Below are 16,525 nucleotides of genomic sequence, written 5' to 3'. Positions count from 1 at the left end.
TAGGTAACACAACTTAAGCTGTAATAATGACAAAAAATAACGAAATTGTTCAAAATAAAGCAATACAGAAGCTTTAAATTAAATGGGTCGTTGGTCAACTCTTCAAAGTAACTCAAAAACTAATGTGTCAATTAAATATTTAACACCACAGACTGCAACGAAAAAACAGGTGTGCTGGATGGTGATAAGCTTTGCAAATTTAAACTATCGCTTCACCCATCCAACATCCATCTCAAACGCCCCATTACGACACTCGCACGTACTCTTTTTTAATTATTATAATTTTACATTCTAAACACAGGAACTCACACACGCTCACGGGCAACAACAATGGGCATGGGCCCAAGAATAAAGAGCGAAGGCGGCGCTATCGCATAATTCAAAATTCATTTGGAAGGCGCACAAAAGGCGACCATGGAATTAAAATGGAAATGGAATTGGAATTGGAATCCAAGCCAGCCAGCGACCACATAATAATACATATTATTATTAAAAAAAAACGAGGGAGAGAGATGCATGGGCAGGGACCATATAAGAACTAGATGTGCGAATGCCGAATACAATAAAATAATAATCAACAATGCCCAGTCACATACAAATAATGTTTTTCTCTTGTTTTCATCTTTTACCCACCCATTTATCGAAATCATAATGAGGGTGCTAGAACAGTGTGTTTTGCGGCTATAAAGTTGTTTTCAATTCATGAAATCACTTATTAGACCACTCAAAATAGATTATAGATTTGTATCGTCTCAACGATTTTGTCAAATTAGTTTGTTTCAATAAATTAAAAACTAAAATCCAATTCAAATAATTTGTTAGATATTTAAAAACTTTTGATTCAAAATCTTAAGCTTATTACCAATTTAAGTTTATTTTATAAGTTATTTTAATTATTTTAATTTTATTTTTGTATATATAGTGGGCAAAACAAGTTCATGTATGTTTATGTATATGTTTATACTACTTTTACCCACTGTACATATATGTTATATTTTATTTTTTAACTATATTTTAATGATATTTAATTAACCCCCACTACCAATTTTTAGTCAACCACCATTACACCGCTATTAAATTTAGTTTATTTCTAAATTGTTTTTTTCTATTTTTTGATAAACATTTATTTTTCTATTGTCATATAATTGCTTTATTACTGAATCGCCCAAACCTAGGTCTAATAAAATAAAAAAAAGTTTTAAAAAAGGCAACCAGCAGACTTTGTCTTTTAAAGGGAATATATTTAGCAAATCATTTAACAAAATAAATTGATAATTTGTTCATATGCAACACAGTTTAAAACGTTACCTTTTTAATTCGATTTTGAACATGGAAAACTCCATCAACCGATTTCAACAGACAATTTTCGGTTTATTTGTTTTTGTTTTTAAGGTGTCAACATTAACTGATATAATTAATTACTTTTGACTCAAAATACTTCCGTTAAAATAATGGCTAAGAAAACATAAGCTTTGAATATCATTGATTTATAATGCAAATTTGTGAAAAACTCTTAGTAATGTTTAGCAAACAAATAATTATGGTAAACTTTTAATTGCACTTCGATTGTTTCGATTGTACACCTTTTGTCAAAAGCTTACTCCCATAAGAGCAGAAACGGGTTTTCCAGTGAGTTAAATGGGATGGTCTCAACCTTCGAACTTCTCTCCTACATTTTGGTAAATGGCTTTGGAAGAGTTCCTTTAATCAGATCAAACAATGATGAGAATGATTTATTTTTTCTGATTTTATCGCTTATATTTGGTGTTTTGCTCGCTAGCAGTTTTTAAGCCCCGATATTTGCTGTTGTTGCGGTTCTTGCACCGCATACATATGTATGTACTTTTTCCATTTTATCACTCACCCCACCACTTCCGTATGTGGGCCAATCATCAGGGGGTGGGGGTTTTATGCAGAGTGGGGGATATGCTGATTCCAGAGCTGTGCACAGAAAGAAAAAGTCTGGTTCTTTTCTAGGATGGTGATTAAATTTAGATAAGTACAATTTTTCTTGGCTTCCAATACACTAACAATATTTATCAAAACTACAGATCAGAACTCAATATCTAAAATTTTACAAAATATTTTATGGTGAACGCATTTTTGAAATCAGACAAATAGTTTCTGTAATATATTAAGATATAACTAAAACGTATAATCACGGTAAAAGGTTCTGAGAGAAATATAATTAAATAATTGGTATACCATTATTTATTTTAGTTATAAATGAAACAGATTCTAAATTCATAAACGTTATGTAGAAATGTAATCATTAATATGGATAATTGGTAATGATTTTCAACTGATAATCAGTTGTTCAAATTAAAATATTTCTCAAAGGATATGAAATATCAAAAAGATTTAAATTTTATTTGGGAAAATAAATTCCTATTAAAGGACCTTTTTTTGCTGTGTATCGCTCTCTCACACACTCTCTCTTTCTCGTTCGTTCCGCTCTTCAATTGGCGATAAGCTCGGCTCTCGCTTTTGTTGTTGTTGTTGTAGCTGCTGCTGCTGCTGCGCTGCAAGTGAAATTTCGCCGGATTTATTTTATTCGTACTTCCCCCGTCGCTTTTTCGATTTCAGTTTTGTTGTGCTCGGCGAGCGGAGCGGTGGGTGGTGGTGCATAAATTCAAAATACAAAATACCAAATACCAAAAAAAAAAATATAAAAGCGAGTGACTTTTATAGGAAGCCGTTAGAAAGGAACGATGCGGTTCAGCGGCTACAACCGTTATCAGTGCTTTTGCTCCGCTTTTGCTTCGCTTCTGCTCTGCTTCGCAGTCGGCGCTGCGCTGACGCGGGCAGATGACGCCGGCAGCGACGTCGACAGCGGCAGCGCCAGCAGGTTTGTGTCCCCGCTCGACAGGAAAACCCAGCAAAAACAATAGGAATACATTTTTAAAATTAAAAAAAAACACCCATATATTCAACTGTGCCAAATTGCATTAAAATTCAAAATTATATTGTCTCCGAAAAAATTCCCATAAAAGTGAGAAAAATAGAGAAACGAGATGAGAGAAATTGTGAAATTATAAATTATGCACTAACTAAAACCAAAAATTTCTTTAAAAAAATAAAAAAAAAATTAAATTGATTTCAATCAGGTTTGTGTAACTGCTAGATATGAAATCACAGCAAAAACAACAGCAACAAGTGAATCAATCCTGGCTTAATAAATTTCAAAATAAGAAATTTAAAATGTAAAACCAGCTGAACCAGCTGCAACTGTGCCAAATGACATTGATATGCAAAATTTTATTTCGACTCAAGCGAGTTTCGCGAAAAGCGGAACGATCGTTGGAAAGTGTGAAAATCGAGGGGAGTGCAAAAAAACTAATCGGCAAAGTGCCAAAAAAGAAACTAGAAGAATTTCTACTGACTTTCTATAAAAATGTCGTAATTAAAAACATCTGGCTAGCTTTCATTTTTTTTTATAATTTTTTTTTAGTTGGTCAAAAAGTGAAAAAGAATATCAACCTCCTAAACAATACTTATGTTTTATCAATTATTGCAATTATTTTAGTTGACAATTAAATGTTTAAATGAGTAACACTCATATGTATTTTATAATAATTTAAAAAATCTCTTCACGAGAACAAAATGTGAGTTTTAAAAATTATTTCCATATTTTATCAGGCCTGTTTTAATATTTTGGAAATATAATTTACCTAAAAGCATTTAAAGCAAAAGTTTTGCAATATTCTACTAAAGATACTAAAGTTACATGAAAACTGAATACAATAAAAGGTTTGTTTCATTTTTATTAATGGTTTTAATTTTTTAATTTTTTTTTATGTTAGTATTTACTTGTCATAGCTTAAACAAACAAGTAACAAAGCCCTTATCAGTTATTTAGGAAACATAATTCCATTTGCATGAGTATGTACAAAGAATTATGTTATTTTCGACATTTATAGTGATTTCCCTAAGAACCTGATAAGCTCTTATCGCATAGAAATGCAAAACTCCGAACGCAGTCCATTGGGTCGTTCAATGAACTTTATAACAATAGTTAATGCCTTTTAACTCCTTTTGTTTGAAGTGGCAAATTAATCGCTTTGGGCACATAATATTATTATAAGAAAGGCTTTACAAAAACCCATTTGCTTAGTTTTGTTTCAGTGTATGCTCATAAAAAATTGTTTACCCCTCGCTGTAATATTCCCCATTGTTTGGATAGAATGCTAAATTGGAGATTATTATTATTTTTGAAGTAATCAACACAAAATTTCCGCCGCAAAGATTTCTGTGTCACCCCGAACATATTTTAAGAAATTTTAAATAGTTTTAATAAATTCATAGTCTTTTAAGAAATGTAAGTCATAAATTAAGAAGCTTCTATTTGGCCAGTAACAGGGCTAAAAAGCTTCTATTTGGCCAGTAACAGGGCTAATAAGGCTGGTATCAATAAATACCACTCATGGAATCATATTGATGTCTAAATAGTTTCATATTGATGTCGATTTCGTTTCGGTGTATTATCCTAATAGAACGAACACCTTAACATATCACAGCATATGAGTACTTGCAGTACTATAACAAATAATATTTTAAATAACAATTAATTATAAACTGTCCCTTGCATTTTTAGAAAGTGGCTCTGCAGTCGGACGGACATTTGCACCGCGGAAGCTGAGCAGGTGCCCGGCCTGCAGTACGCGCCCGAGGTCTTCGAGAGCCAGCGGGACTGCCGTCTGTCCTGCGGGAAGTATGGGGCCATCTGGCCGATGCCCACGGGCAGGGAGTGCTCCATCTCGCACAGCAGGGTGCGGTTCGATCCGTGGAAGGTGCGCTTCCATGTGGTGGCGCCCGGCGAGGCGGCCACCCAGTTTTTGCGGGAGACGAACCGCCTGTTCGTCTCCAATCTGCTAAAGGAGTGCACCCGGAACTGCACGCTGGAGAGCAGCAAGCAGATCCTGGTCAGATCGACGGTGACCAACGAGAGTCTGGTGCTCGACTGGCCCACGGATGAGAGTTACGCGTTGGTGGTGCGAACCACGGACACGGCCACCTTTGTGGACATCCAGGCCGGAACGGTGTACGGAGCACGTCATGCCTTCGAAACGCTGAGCAACCTGGTCACCGGCAGTCTGTCCAATGGCCTGCTAATGGTGACCACGGCCAATATCACCGATCGTCCGGCGTTTCCCCATCGCGGCGTTCTGCTGGACACGGCCCGCAATTTCGTGCCGCTCAAGTTCATCCGCAGCACCTTGGACGCCATGGCGGCCAGCAAACTGAACGTGCTCCACTGGCATGTGGTGGACACGCACAGCTTCCCGCTGGAGATCACCAGGGTGCCGGAGATGCAGCGCTACGGGGCGTACTCCTCGTCGCAGTCGTACTCGCGCCAGGACGCCCTCAATCTGGTTAAGTACGCCCGCCTGCGGGGCATCCGCATCCTGATCGAGATCGATGGACCCTCGCATGCGGGCAATGGGTGGCAGTGGGGTCCCGCGGCTGGACTGGGCAACATGTCCGTGTGCCTGAACCAATCGCCCTGGCGGAGATTCTGCGTGCAGCCGCCTTGCGGACAGCTGAATCCACTCAACGATCACATGTACGCCGTGCTGAAGGAGATCTTCGAGGACGTGGCCGAGGTGGGGGCGCCCGAGGAGACCCTGCACATGGGCGGCGACGAGGTCTTTCTGCCCTGCTGGAACAACACCGAGGAGATCCGCGACGGGATGCGGGCGCGCGGCTTCGATCTCAGCGAGCAGAGCTTCCTGCGGCTGTGGTCGCAGTTCCACCAGCGGAATCTCAATGCCTGGGACGAGATCAACGAGCGGATGTATCCGGGCATCAAGGAGCCCAAGTCGGTGATCATCTGGTCCAGCCACCTCACCGATCCGCGCTACATCGAGGCCTACCTGCCCAAGGAGCGTTTCATCATCCAGACGTGGGTGGAGTCGCAGGACGCGCTCAACCGGGAGCTCCTGCAGCGGGGCTACCGGCTTATTGTGTCCACGAAGAACGCCTGGTACCTGGACCACGGATTCTGGGGCAGCACCTCGTATTACAACTGGCGCACGGTCTATTCCAGTGGCATGCCCACTGGGCGCAGCAAGGATCAGGTCCTGGGCGGCGAGGTGTGCATGTGGAGCGAGTACGTGGATCAGAACTCACTGGGTAAGTGCCATAGGTGCTAGGGATCAACAGACAAGTGAACTAATGCTGCTCCAATCCCCTGCAGAATCTCGCATCTGGCCGCGAGCTGGAGCTGCTGCCGAGCGACTGTGGTCCAACCCCAAATCGTCTGCCCTGCTGGCCCAGCGAAGGTTCTACCGCTACCGCGAGCGACTCCTGGCCCGCGGCATCCACGCGGACGCGGTGATTCCGCACTGGTGCGTCCTGCACGAAGGACAGTGCCTCTGAAATGGTCGCTCCACACTTAGTTCTAGCTCCAGCACCAGCACTGTGTACATATCTGTCAGTCTATGTTACTCTATTCATCAGTTATTGCCCATAAAGATCTGTTTTTAATCCAAACCAGTAAGTTTCAACAATCTGGAGTTATATTGTTTACATATAGACATACAGGGGTTACAAATAAAAATTCGCAATACTAAATGAATTCGATTTGATCATAGAGAACGGCGGCAAAATCACAAGAGATACTTGAACGATTGCCTACTTGATGTAGCCCTGATCGATGGCGTGCTTGAACATGTCGGCCAAACGCTGCTGCTTGGCTGGCTCCTTGAAGGGCGTGATGTTCCAGATGTCGGTGAGGACGGCGTTCTCCTTGATCTCATCCAGATCGGCCACCTCATCGTCCTCCATCATTGTCATCGGCAGCGATTCGATGCCCATGCCGACGCCGAAGCGTCCAAAGTTCTTTAGCTCCTCCTGCAGCGAGTCCCAGGAGATGATCGCCTCCGCATTGCCACCCAGATCCTGGATCAGGCTCTGGGCACTCTCCAGGTAGGCGCGGAGCAGCTTCTCGTAGTGCTGCTCCCGCAGCTCCTGGCTCGTGCACGAGTAAGTGAAGAAACTCAGGTCCAGGGCCAAGGAGGAGCACCTGGCCAACTGGAAGTCAATGATGATAATCTCCTGCGACTGCCCCTGCTCGTTGTACTTGGTCAGGAAGTTGGGTGTCCAGCAGTCGCCGTGCCCGAAGACGCTCAGCTTGGAGCGGGTGGAGACGAGGTTGATCAGGTCGTCGAACAGCGTGTCCTGCAGGAAGTGGCCGCCCACAGTCTCATACTTGGTGTCCGGATACACCTGCTTGATGGCGTCCTTGGCCACGTTCTTCGCCAGCAAGAGGAAGTCCGTGTACCACTCCCGGGTGTGTTCGCCGTAGTAGGTCTCCTCCAACGATCCCGCCGCCTTCTCGAAGTTCTCGTGATCCAGGGCATTGAAGGCCAGGGCCACGCCATGGTAACGACCCAGGGTTCGCATCGTCAGCATCGCATCCTCCAGGGAAATGTAGTCCTGGCTGCAAAAGAGCACAAAAAATCGCGTATAAAAAATATATTATTATATTGTATCTATATTAAAACGTTAAGCAAAAGTCTAGTATTATATTATATGTATACCTAAAACAAATACTTAAACAAAAATTATTATTTTTTTTATAAAACCTATTATTACTTAACAATTTTATTGTATTTATATGTTTTTTTAAATGGAGCGACTTATCCTATATTTAAGATAATAAAAAAAGGTTGTTTAGTAAAAAAATATTTGTAAATATCATACGATTCAACCAATTTCATGCATTCATAGGTTTAACTACATGAAATTTATTAAATAAGTAATCAGATATATGTACATATAGGTAAACCGGAAAGCTACTTATAATTCCTTATCGTTTATAAATCAGAAAAAAATATATGTAATAACTGATTTTAAGGGAGCTTGTAGATAAGATAATGCTGATATAGTGGAAATGATAACAGTAACCATAACAGTCAGTTAAAAATCAATTTTCTATTATTTGTTTTAATTACTTAATATTAAATTGTACAATATACAAGCGCGAATACATATGTAGGCATATGTAAACCTATTTGTTTTTAAATATAATTTATTAATAATCTATAATTTCTACTTGCTCAAACATACAGTTGTTTTAAAATATTAATAATTTTTTGAAAAATTGCAAAGTTTTGAGTTAATTCTAGGCTATTAAATGTGCTTAGAGTGCATAGAATAATATATTTCGATTAATGTCTCAGATACTTAGCAGATCGATGATTTTTTAAGTTATTAATATTTATATATATATATATATTTTTTTTTTTAATTCGACTTTTTTAGCTTCACTTTCTCTAAGTTGACTTAGTTTTATAGACTTTTATAGTGGTTTATTTTTTTTCTGGTATTTAAATATACAAGAACTCACCGCACTGGGGCCGTATAGCCTCTGGGACCCACATCCTCGAGGGCAATGAAATCGTTGACCCCGTCGCACAGGCTGGCCAAGCACAGGGGATACTCGACGAATGGCTTCTTGGGCGCCGGCTGGCGGGACTTCTGGAAGGCCTCGATGGCCGGGATCACCTTCGTGTAGAAGTGGATCTCGTTGCGGAAGAATATCACCGACCGGAACAGTCGCCTTCGGTGCAGATTGTCGGGCATGGCCTTCACGATCACACTGACCTCCAGTTGCTCCTCATCCTGGCCCGCCTGCGCCTCCTTCACTCCAAAGATGGTTATCCGGAAGACCCGGCTCAGATAGGCGTCGCCCTTCTTGCCGCTCGGCCCAAACTTGTAGGAGGTGTGCCGGGTGCCGCCCTTATTACGGATGATCTCATCCAGCGTGTCCTCCGAGAACTTGGCCGAAATGTCCGCGAAACTGGGAAAGCTGCTCATCGTGGTGGCGTCAAAGTGTGTCTGTCGCTGGGGGAGATCTCGATCTGCTATTTGTAACAAATTACACTATTTCGAGGGGGGCGATAGCACGGCGTAATCGGCAAAAAAATAATATAAGAAGCAAAAAAATAAGAAAGCTATTTTCGGCAAGCCGTGTTTGTATACACTTGCGGTTAGGGTAAATACTTGATTTATTATTTTAAGTTGATAAACTTAAACTATTAATAACAGATTTATTGTAAATTTGGATAAAGATAACGGGAAAAATCATCAAAAGAAAATATAAGCCAAAGATGAGAGAGTAATAAATAAAAATAGGCGAAATTTAGTTAGCTTAGTATTCTTGTTATTGTTATTGCTCTGAAACAGGTGCGTAAACATTTTTATACCCTTGCAGAGGGAATCAAAATCGGACGACTGTAGCATATATGTAGCTCCTATAGGAACAATCGTATAGCTTCCATAGGAACTATCGAATAATTAAGCTACAACTCATCATAGCTTCAATGTTTTTAAACATACACGCAAGTAAATCATAATTTTAACGCTTTCAAGAGTATTTAGTTTTTGAAATATGTAGCTGCAAGGGTATATGAACTTGGGCTTGCCGAAGTTTGCTTCCTTTCTTGTTGTTGTATAGATGTATTTGTTTATACACACTTTATAGAGTCGCGATCCAAAGACCTGACTTAATTAATAATACACTTTGCAAGAGTATGCAGAATAAAGTACACGTCAGGTTTGCCACTGCCTCTGCCGCAGTCGACGTCGCTGCCCGCACTTACCGGCCTTTTTTTCCCGCTTCCCACAGTGCGTATACCTTTGGTGACGTTTATGGTTTTGCCCTTTTGACCGCTAGCTCGCCACAAACTCTTTTATATACTGATTTAGATTCGGGTCGCGGGTGGTATAAAATGGAAAATGAATTAAAACACACAGCAACAGATTATTCGGACAAACACATACACACGTGCACTTGCCACTCACACAAGTGTTTTCAGAATACAAATGAAGGAGCGGCTAGAGATGCGCCAGCCGGAGTTCCTAGACGGTTTCTGGCTGCTTTCAAGCTACTTTGTAGCCGACAAATAATTTCACACAACATTTAGATATTTACCATAAAGTTGCTTTATATTATTATATTTGTATCACTTAATGGGTAAACAATACATTTTCTTTGTTGCCATACAAAACAAGCTATATTTTATTTATATATAAATTCTATTTTTTCTTCATTCATTGGAAGCAACTTGAACATCCCATATTGTTATAAGAAATTATTTAATTTAACCAGACAAATTTTTGCTCATGTTCTCATGTGTTTGTATATCTTGAAAATAATAATAATACTTAAAATATAATTAAACAAGGAATATGTTTTGAAGTCTTTTATTAATAAAAGTTTCATCTCTTGTTTTTTAAAATAATGTTTTCCATCACTACACAGATGGCTGGCACTCAACCAGTGTTGCGCTTCGTCCGAAATAAGTGTTAAGAAGCGTTGGCAGATTGCACGTGTGCCGCTCTGGCACTGGTAATTTGTTATTTTCCTTGTTTTATTTTCGAATAATCCGGCAAAATGACGGCCTTAGAGCCAGCGACGAAGAAAAAGCGCATATCGAAGAAGAACAAATCGGCGTGGCGCAAGACAGATATCCAGGATGTGGAGCAATTTCTCGAAGATCAGCGCCAGGAGGAGCGCATTGGGTGAGTTAATGGGTAAACAATGTGCGGGTTCGGACTTTAACTGGATACTCCACCGTTTTCAGGACATTCACGGACAAGCAAGACGAAGAACTGTTCGTCCTGGATGCCAGCCCGCAGAAAACAACCAAGTCCACCGTCCTGAGTGTGAAGCAAAAGAGGAAACTCAACGCCAAGAAGCCCATGCGAAGCCACCAGGCACTGGTGAACACATCCCGTGTCCAAGATCCCATTGCCAAGCGGTACGTTTCGACTTATATCCAATAGATTGTGGGTAAACAAAAACAAAGCCACCTACCTCCAATCCCCGCAGCAACCATGTGCGCCAGAAGAAGAACGGACGCAACATCGAGCTGGAGGTCTGCAATCCAACCAAACCACGCCATCGCCAGGCCAACAGCGATCGTGCCCAGTACTACGAGAAGCTGGAGCAGCGGCTGGCGGACAAGCGCAACAAAAAGGTGGCCATCGACAAGGACATCTGGCAGGAAGTGGACTTCCGCGACGCGATTCCCGGGCTGAAGGACGAGAAGGGCTGGATCAGTCGCGATTTGGCCCTGCACACGGCCGGAAACATTGGCAAGAAGGTGGTCAAAACACACGCCAGTCTGCACCACAAAACCACCAAAGCCAAGTGAGTGGATCTAAACTTAATTGTTAAAAAGCCACAAAGAGCACTTATTTATAATAACAATGTTGTTTTTCCATTACAGTTTTAGTTATACTTATGCTTCATTCTTGATTAATTACAAAAAAAACCCTTTATTCATTGGTTTATTCCTATTTTTCAGGAAGTTCGAACTCCCGCATCCAGGCATGAGCTACAATCCCGCGCCGGAAGACCATCAGGCGCTCATCTCGGAAGTGGTGGAGCGCGAGGAGGGCATCATCAAGAAGGAGCAGCACCTGAAGCGCGTGACCACCAGCATGTTCTCTAAGGTGACGCCCGAGGAGCGGGACCGACGTCGCCTCGAGGAGATGAGCCAGGGCATTGAGGACGAGGAGGGCGCCGAAAAGAGCACAGAGAACGCGGAGGAGGATGCGGATAAGCCCTACCACACAATCAACGCCCCCGTGGAGAACAAGAAGAAGAGCAAGCAAGCCCGCCGCAAGGAGCTCAAACAAAAGGAGCTGTCGCGCCAAACGGAGCTCAAGCGGAAGCTCAAGCAACAGACTGCTGACCTGATTCGGTAAGCATTGGCATACGATTAAGGAAAGACTGACAGCATCTTCTAATGCCTAATTTTATCCACGTGCAGCATCAAATCGATTCGCCACGAGCTGGACGATGAGGAGGAGGACCTGAACGACCTGAAGAAGCGGCGCAAGCAGCGCGCCGAGAAGGCAAAGTTCGAGCCGAAGCGCCTGGGGCGGCACAAGTTCGAGGAGCCCGACCTGGATGTGAACCTGCCCGAGGATTTGGCGGGAAATCTGCGCAACGTGAAGACAGAGAGCAGCCTGCTAAAGGACCGCTTCCACACGCTGCAGCGCAACAACATGCTGCCCACGACAAAGCTGGTCAGCCGCAAGAAGGCCAAGGTCAAGCGATTCGAGCGCAGCAGCCACAAGGAGCCGGGCGTCAGCTATCAGGACCTCAAGGATCGCCGCCGGGCGGCCGCCGCTGCAGCCAAGGCGGCTGCCGATATCAAGATATAGAGTTCAGTTACTAGGTTTCTTTATTTTTAACGGAGCTTACAACAAAATGTACTTTTCTATAGCATTAAAATCCACATTCTTCTTCCCCCCAAGAAAAAAAAGTCAGTGTTTTCCTCTAGATCAGGGATTTGCCCTGACCGCGTTTCAGTTTCGGATTATTCTTCTTTTTCTTCTTGGACAGCGGGGCGGCCAGGTCGCGATCCTCTGGCTGCTCGATCGGTCCATCCAATCGCTTAACGCCACTGAAAAGAAAGAGAGGAAAAATGAAGTTTAAATAGGGTTCTGTTCTGTTTAATCATGGGTTCTGTTTAAAAATATCTGAATGGGGATTTACTAACTAAATTCTAGAGACCAAACAAAAGATAAATTAAATATGTATACTTTAGATACCATTTTTTTATCTGTTGTTATCACAGAAAATACATTTTTTAAGCGACAAGAGTGAAAAAAACCCATGAAATAAATAAAACTTTTCAACTGTACTGCTTTTCTTTTAGTTGTCACATATTGATGAGTGGGCGAGGGAATGCTCTTAATGAAACGCACTGTATCTGCGCACCTACCTCTTGACGGAGAGCAGCCCGCTGCCACCGCCCGTGCCGTTGGTCTGCAGCGCCTTGGACCAGTCCTCCTCGCTGCCCTTGATCTGGAACTCGTCCAGCTGCTCGGCCTTCAGGCGCTTCAGCTCCTTGCGCTGCTGCTTGCTCAGCTTCTGGGCGGTCTGGTCGAGCTCCTTGTCGAGCGAAAGTGTGATGGGCAGCAGCTCCTCGCCCCTGGACAGATCCTCCTCCTGCAGCATGCCGCCCTCGATGTGCTGCTCGAGGACCGAACGGAAGCACTGATTGCACCGCTTCATGGCATCGAAGAATTTGGCCAGCAACTGGTTGCCCGGCATATTGAGCTCCAGGCCGAGGGTATCCACCGTTTTGCCCTGCACGCCCAGGGCCAAAAGGATGCCCTGCTGCACCAGATCCAGCTGCAGACCCTCGATCCTGCCCTGGAAATACAGCTGGGCAATGTCCGTGAGCAGGTCGATGATCAGTCGGAACTCGGACTGCTGGCGGGTGTAGCTCTCCAGGCGCTGCAGATCGTGCGGCAGAAAGAACACGTCGAGCATGGGTTTATCGAGGACCTTCAATGCACTGGCCTCCGTGTCCACGGACTTGTTCTTCAGCAGGGCCAGGCAGAGTTTCGTTTCGAACTCGCGGAAGGTCTTGCCCATCAGCTTGAGCACTCTGCGGCGGAAATCCTGGTAGTACAAGCCCAGCCAGGGCGTGGCATTGGGCGTGTGCAGCATGATGCAGCTGTGCTCGGCGGTCAGTTCGTTGGATTTCTGGCTCAAGTACACTGGCACAAAGCCGGCGCTCTTCCAGAACTTCAGCAGCTCGGATGTGAGGCCGTAGGAGGTGCCGATGTAGTCCACCGCTTCCGGACTGCGTTCGTGCAGGCGCTGCAGCAGTGTGGGGATGCGACTGCGTGGCCGGATCTGCTCCTTCAGCAGGCTCAGCTCCTCCTCCTCCACCTCCTCGATGCCTGCAAAAGTGTGGATATAAATGTTTATAGAGAGTCATTAAAAAAAACCATTCCGAAGCACCCACCTTTGGAGGCATCCCCACTGGCAGTCGGTCCATCCTCCAGATTGGTGTGCTTTCTCGCATAATAGTCCTTGAGCAGCTGAATGGCCCGCTTGCCGTAGCCCATCCTCTGGTAGTTTGGATGCGTGGCCACCCGCACAATGCGCACGCCGCACAGCTTGGGGAAATCGCGATCGCCATACTGCTCGGCAATGTTCCACGGTATCAGATCGCCGGCCGCCTTCTTGCCCCTGCCAAGCGAATCGCTGATGCTCTGGGCGGAGATCTGGCCCTCCAGGGCCACCTGGATGACCACCAGAATCTCTGGCAGGGCATCCATTCGCTGCACCGGACCCAGCAAACAGAAGAGATGGTGGGCCGGGGCGTCACTCATCATCTGCAGATCGTTGGGCGTGTTCTTGTAGTGCGAGGACACGTAGATGGAGACGAGGCGATGGAGAAAGGCCTCGGCTGCCTTGTGGTACGAAAACAGGGCATCCCTGTCCACATAGTACAGCTCACAGGCGTCCGGGGTGGGACATCCGGAGCTTATGCTTGGCACCGTGCTGGCGTCCAGACACAGCAGATTGATCAGCCACTTTTCGATGTCGTCGTTCTCCTGGTAACGAATCGATTCCTCCAGTTTCAGCGGCGGCCGCGCATTGTTGTCCTTCTGCAGCTGGGAAATAAGCTTCAGGCTTAGCGATCGTCCAGTACCCTCGTAGCCATTGATCGTGCTGGCCATGAACACCAGATACGGGCCGATCATCTTCTTCACCAGCGGCAGGGGGATGGCAGCCGCCTCGTCGATCAGCAGCAGATCGGCGGCATTCAGCAGATGGGTGTCACTGGGCGCTATGTATTGGATTGTCTGCCGGCTGCTCCTCGTGATGTTAATCCTGATAATGGCCTTCTTGTAGTCGGCATTGGTGGAGCGAATGATCGTGTAGTCGGCATGCTCCTGGTATTCCAAGGCATCGAAGCCCTTGAGCACGAATTCAAACAGAGTGATCAAGTTCTCCGGATGCGGTGAGGTCACATAAACGTTCACATAGCCGAAGGCTACGGCAGCAGCTATAGACAGACCCAGGGCGGCCGACTTGCCACGCCCACGAGCCGCCGTCAAGGACATGGGCGGCTTTAGCTGCTTGTCCACCAGCGCCTCAATGAACTGGGCCACGGCGTTGGCCTGATCGTAGGTCTTGCAAAGATTGACCAGAGCTCCAGCGGGCTGAACGTTCAGCAGACTCTCTTTCAGCTCCTTTAGACTGCCCTCGTTGGGCGATCTCCCTGCGCCAGAGGGCTGAAAATATGACGATAAAGGGTCAATGGTGTATTTCTAGAGGAGTGCCAAATTGCGCAGCTTACATTCACCGGCTCCACATTGATGGTCTTTGAGCTGAGTGGCAGTACGGTGAGATCATCGTTGACCACTAGACAGCGCTGGCAGTCGGCCAGGGATAAGATCAGCCGCTCATTGAAGCGACACGTGACCGTCTGATGGGCCTCCGTACGGAACCTCTTGTGCACGTCCATGCTCATGGTGTACAGCTGCTTCAGCGACTGCAGCGTCTTCAGCAGCAGGATGATCAGGCCGCCACCCTCCACCGTTTCCACAGTGCGAGCCAGGAGATTGGGGGTCAAGGCCTCGAAGTCCTGCAGCACACAAACGCCGTAGGTTCGTCCAAGCACAGCGTGCGTCTCGGAGTAGTATCTGCCATGTATGGTGGTGGCCACGCGAAAGGAATCGAACAGGTCCGCTTCGTTTACGTCCACCTTTCCCACGGCAATCTTCTTCGCTCGCTTTTTGCCATGACTAAAAGTTCAAAAACATGTGTTTTGTAGTAGGTACATTTTAGGTCCTTACTTAGGATTATGTTTGAGATAGACCCCCTTGAAACTTTATCGGATTTAAGATATAACAATTTAACAAACAGGTTTTTCTGATGTGTGTTTAGGGGAATGCTCGTGTGCTAGACGGTTAAGAGTTTTGTGGGCCTGTAAGCCCATGGAAACCCACTTGGAAATGGCCTCGTCCTTGTTCTTGTAGCACCACAGCACCGTGGGTCGCGCCTTCACCGTGGATTTGGTCAGGATGTCGTAGAGGATCGGCACCTGGTCGCGCGCCTTGTCCCCGATCACGATGAACATGGTGCGGTGGCCCAGCTTGACCCCGTTCTCGATCATCACGCGGATCCGGTTGTCTATTTTCTTCTTCACCATCCTGCGGCTGTCCTGTGTGCACTTTCCTCTTAAATTTTCCGCTTTTCCGATGTAAATAATGGAAATTGCGGCAGTTCAAAATGCACGTGTGCGGTTTAGAGATGGTCAGTTGGGCGATAGTCGCGGACTTGTTACGAGTCACAGTCACGGGGAATCACGGAATAACATTTAATGGCGTTTGGTAAATATTGCTTATCAAATAATGTGATATTTGTAGAAGTTGCAATTATTAAAGTATTAGTTAATTATAACTTTTTACTTTATATAAATATATACATATTTCTTTAATATATTTAACTTATCGTGTTAAGATCCTGAAAATATTGCCTAATAAAATGTATTTACTGTAAATGCTGAAAAAAGTTATCTTCGTAGGGGCTACAATTATTATTAAAGACTTATTATCTAAATTTGTTTTTTTTTTGTTTCTATAACAGTATAACATTTAGATATATTTTATATAATAGTTGTTTATATGGTTATTATTATTTCAAATCGTTATGTGCATTGCAGAGCTTTTGGCTTTTAGATAAGACGTTTTAATAATG

The 16,525-nt window shown here is 44.4% G+C and overlaps 4 protein-coding genes across 8 annotated transcripts; 2 read left to right on the top strand and 2 right to left on the bottom strand.

The window, feature by feature from the left end:
* Positions 1–2,575: 2,575 nt before the first annotated feature.
* Positions 2,576–6,492, top strand: LOC128260297 (chitooligosaccharidolytic beta-N-acetylglucosaminidase). The gene is made up of 3 exons (XM_052993162.1): positions 2,576–2,848; positions 4,595–6,132; positions 6,197–6,492. Exons 1-3 carry the CDS (start codon positions 2,712–2,714, stop codon positions 6,376–6,378), a joined length of 1,857 nt encoding a protein of 618 aa, XP_052849122.1. The 5' UTR covers positions 2,576–2,711; the 3' UTR covers positions 6,379–6,492.
* Positions 6,493–6,502: 10 nt separating this feature from the next.
* Positions 6,503–9,829, bottom strand: LOC128260298 (uncharacterized). Of its 4 annotated transcripts, none has more exons than XM_052993166.1 (3): positions 9,606–9,829; positions 8,351–8,886; positions 6,503–7,441 (listed from the first exon to the last, which is right to left on the bottom strand). In XM_052993166.1, the coding sequence occupies exons 2-3, from the start codon at positions 8,818–8,820 to the stop codon at positions 6,634–6,636; spliced, it is 1,278 nt and encodes a 425-aa protein (XP_052849126.1). In that variant the 5' UTR covers positions 8,821–8,886; positions 9,606–9,829; the 3' UTR covers positions 6,503–6,633. The 4 variants fall into 4 exon arrangements, with proteins under 4 accessions (XP_052849126.1, XP_052849125.1, XP_052849124.1 ...); XM_052993165.1 differs by having other exon boundaries at positions 8,351–8,867; XM_052993164.1 differs by having other exon boundaries at positions 8,351–8,864.
* A 460-nt stretch (positions 9,830–10,289) lies between these two features.
* Positions 10,290–12,198, top strand: LOC128260295 (ribosome biogenesis protein NOP53). Its single transcript, XM_052993159.1, has 5 exons — positions 10,290–10,527; positions 10,590–10,766; positions 10,838–11,158; positions 11,316–11,714; positions 11,784–12,198. Exons 1-5 carry the CDS (start codon positions 10,400–10,402, stop codon positions 12,178–12,180), a joined length of 1,422 nt encoding a protein of 473 aa, XP_052849119.1. The 5' UTR covers positions 10,290–10,399; the 3' UTR covers positions 12,181–12,198.
* LOC128260294 (RNA cytidine acetyltransferase) lies at positions 12,183–16,080 on the bottom strand. 2 transcript variants are annotated; one of them, XM_052993157.1, is made up of 5 exons: positions 15,775–16,080; positions 15,123–15,570; positions 13,779–15,057; positions 12,744–13,713; positions 12,183–12,422 (listed from the first exon to the last, which is right to left on the bottom strand). In XM_052993157.1, exons 1-5 carry the CDS (start codon positions 15,975–15,977, stop codon positions 12,296–12,298), a joined length of 3,027 nt encoding a protein of 1,008 aa, XP_052849117.1. In that variant the 5' UTR covers positions 15,978–16,080; the 3' UTR covers positions 12,183–12,295. The 2 variants fall into 2 exon arrangements, with proteins under 2 accessions (XP_052849117.1, XP_052849118.1); XM_052993158.1 differs by having other exon boundaries at positions 12,318–12,422; positions 12,740–13,713.
* Between the last annotated feature and the right edge of the window lie 445 nt (positions 16,081–16,525).

Source organism: Drosophila gunungcola, assembly GCF_025200985.1.
Source record: "Drosophila gunungcola strain Sukarami chromosome X unlocalized genomic scaffold, Dgunungcola_SK_2 000021F, whole genome shotgun sequence".
NCBI classification, from domain to species: domain Eukaryota; kingdom Metazoa; phylum Arthropoda; class Insecta; order Diptera; family Drosophilidae; genus Drosophila; species Drosophila gunungcola.
The sequence above is the reverse complement of the archived record's forward strand: the minus strand, read 5'-3'. Positions and strand labels throughout refer to the sequence as shown.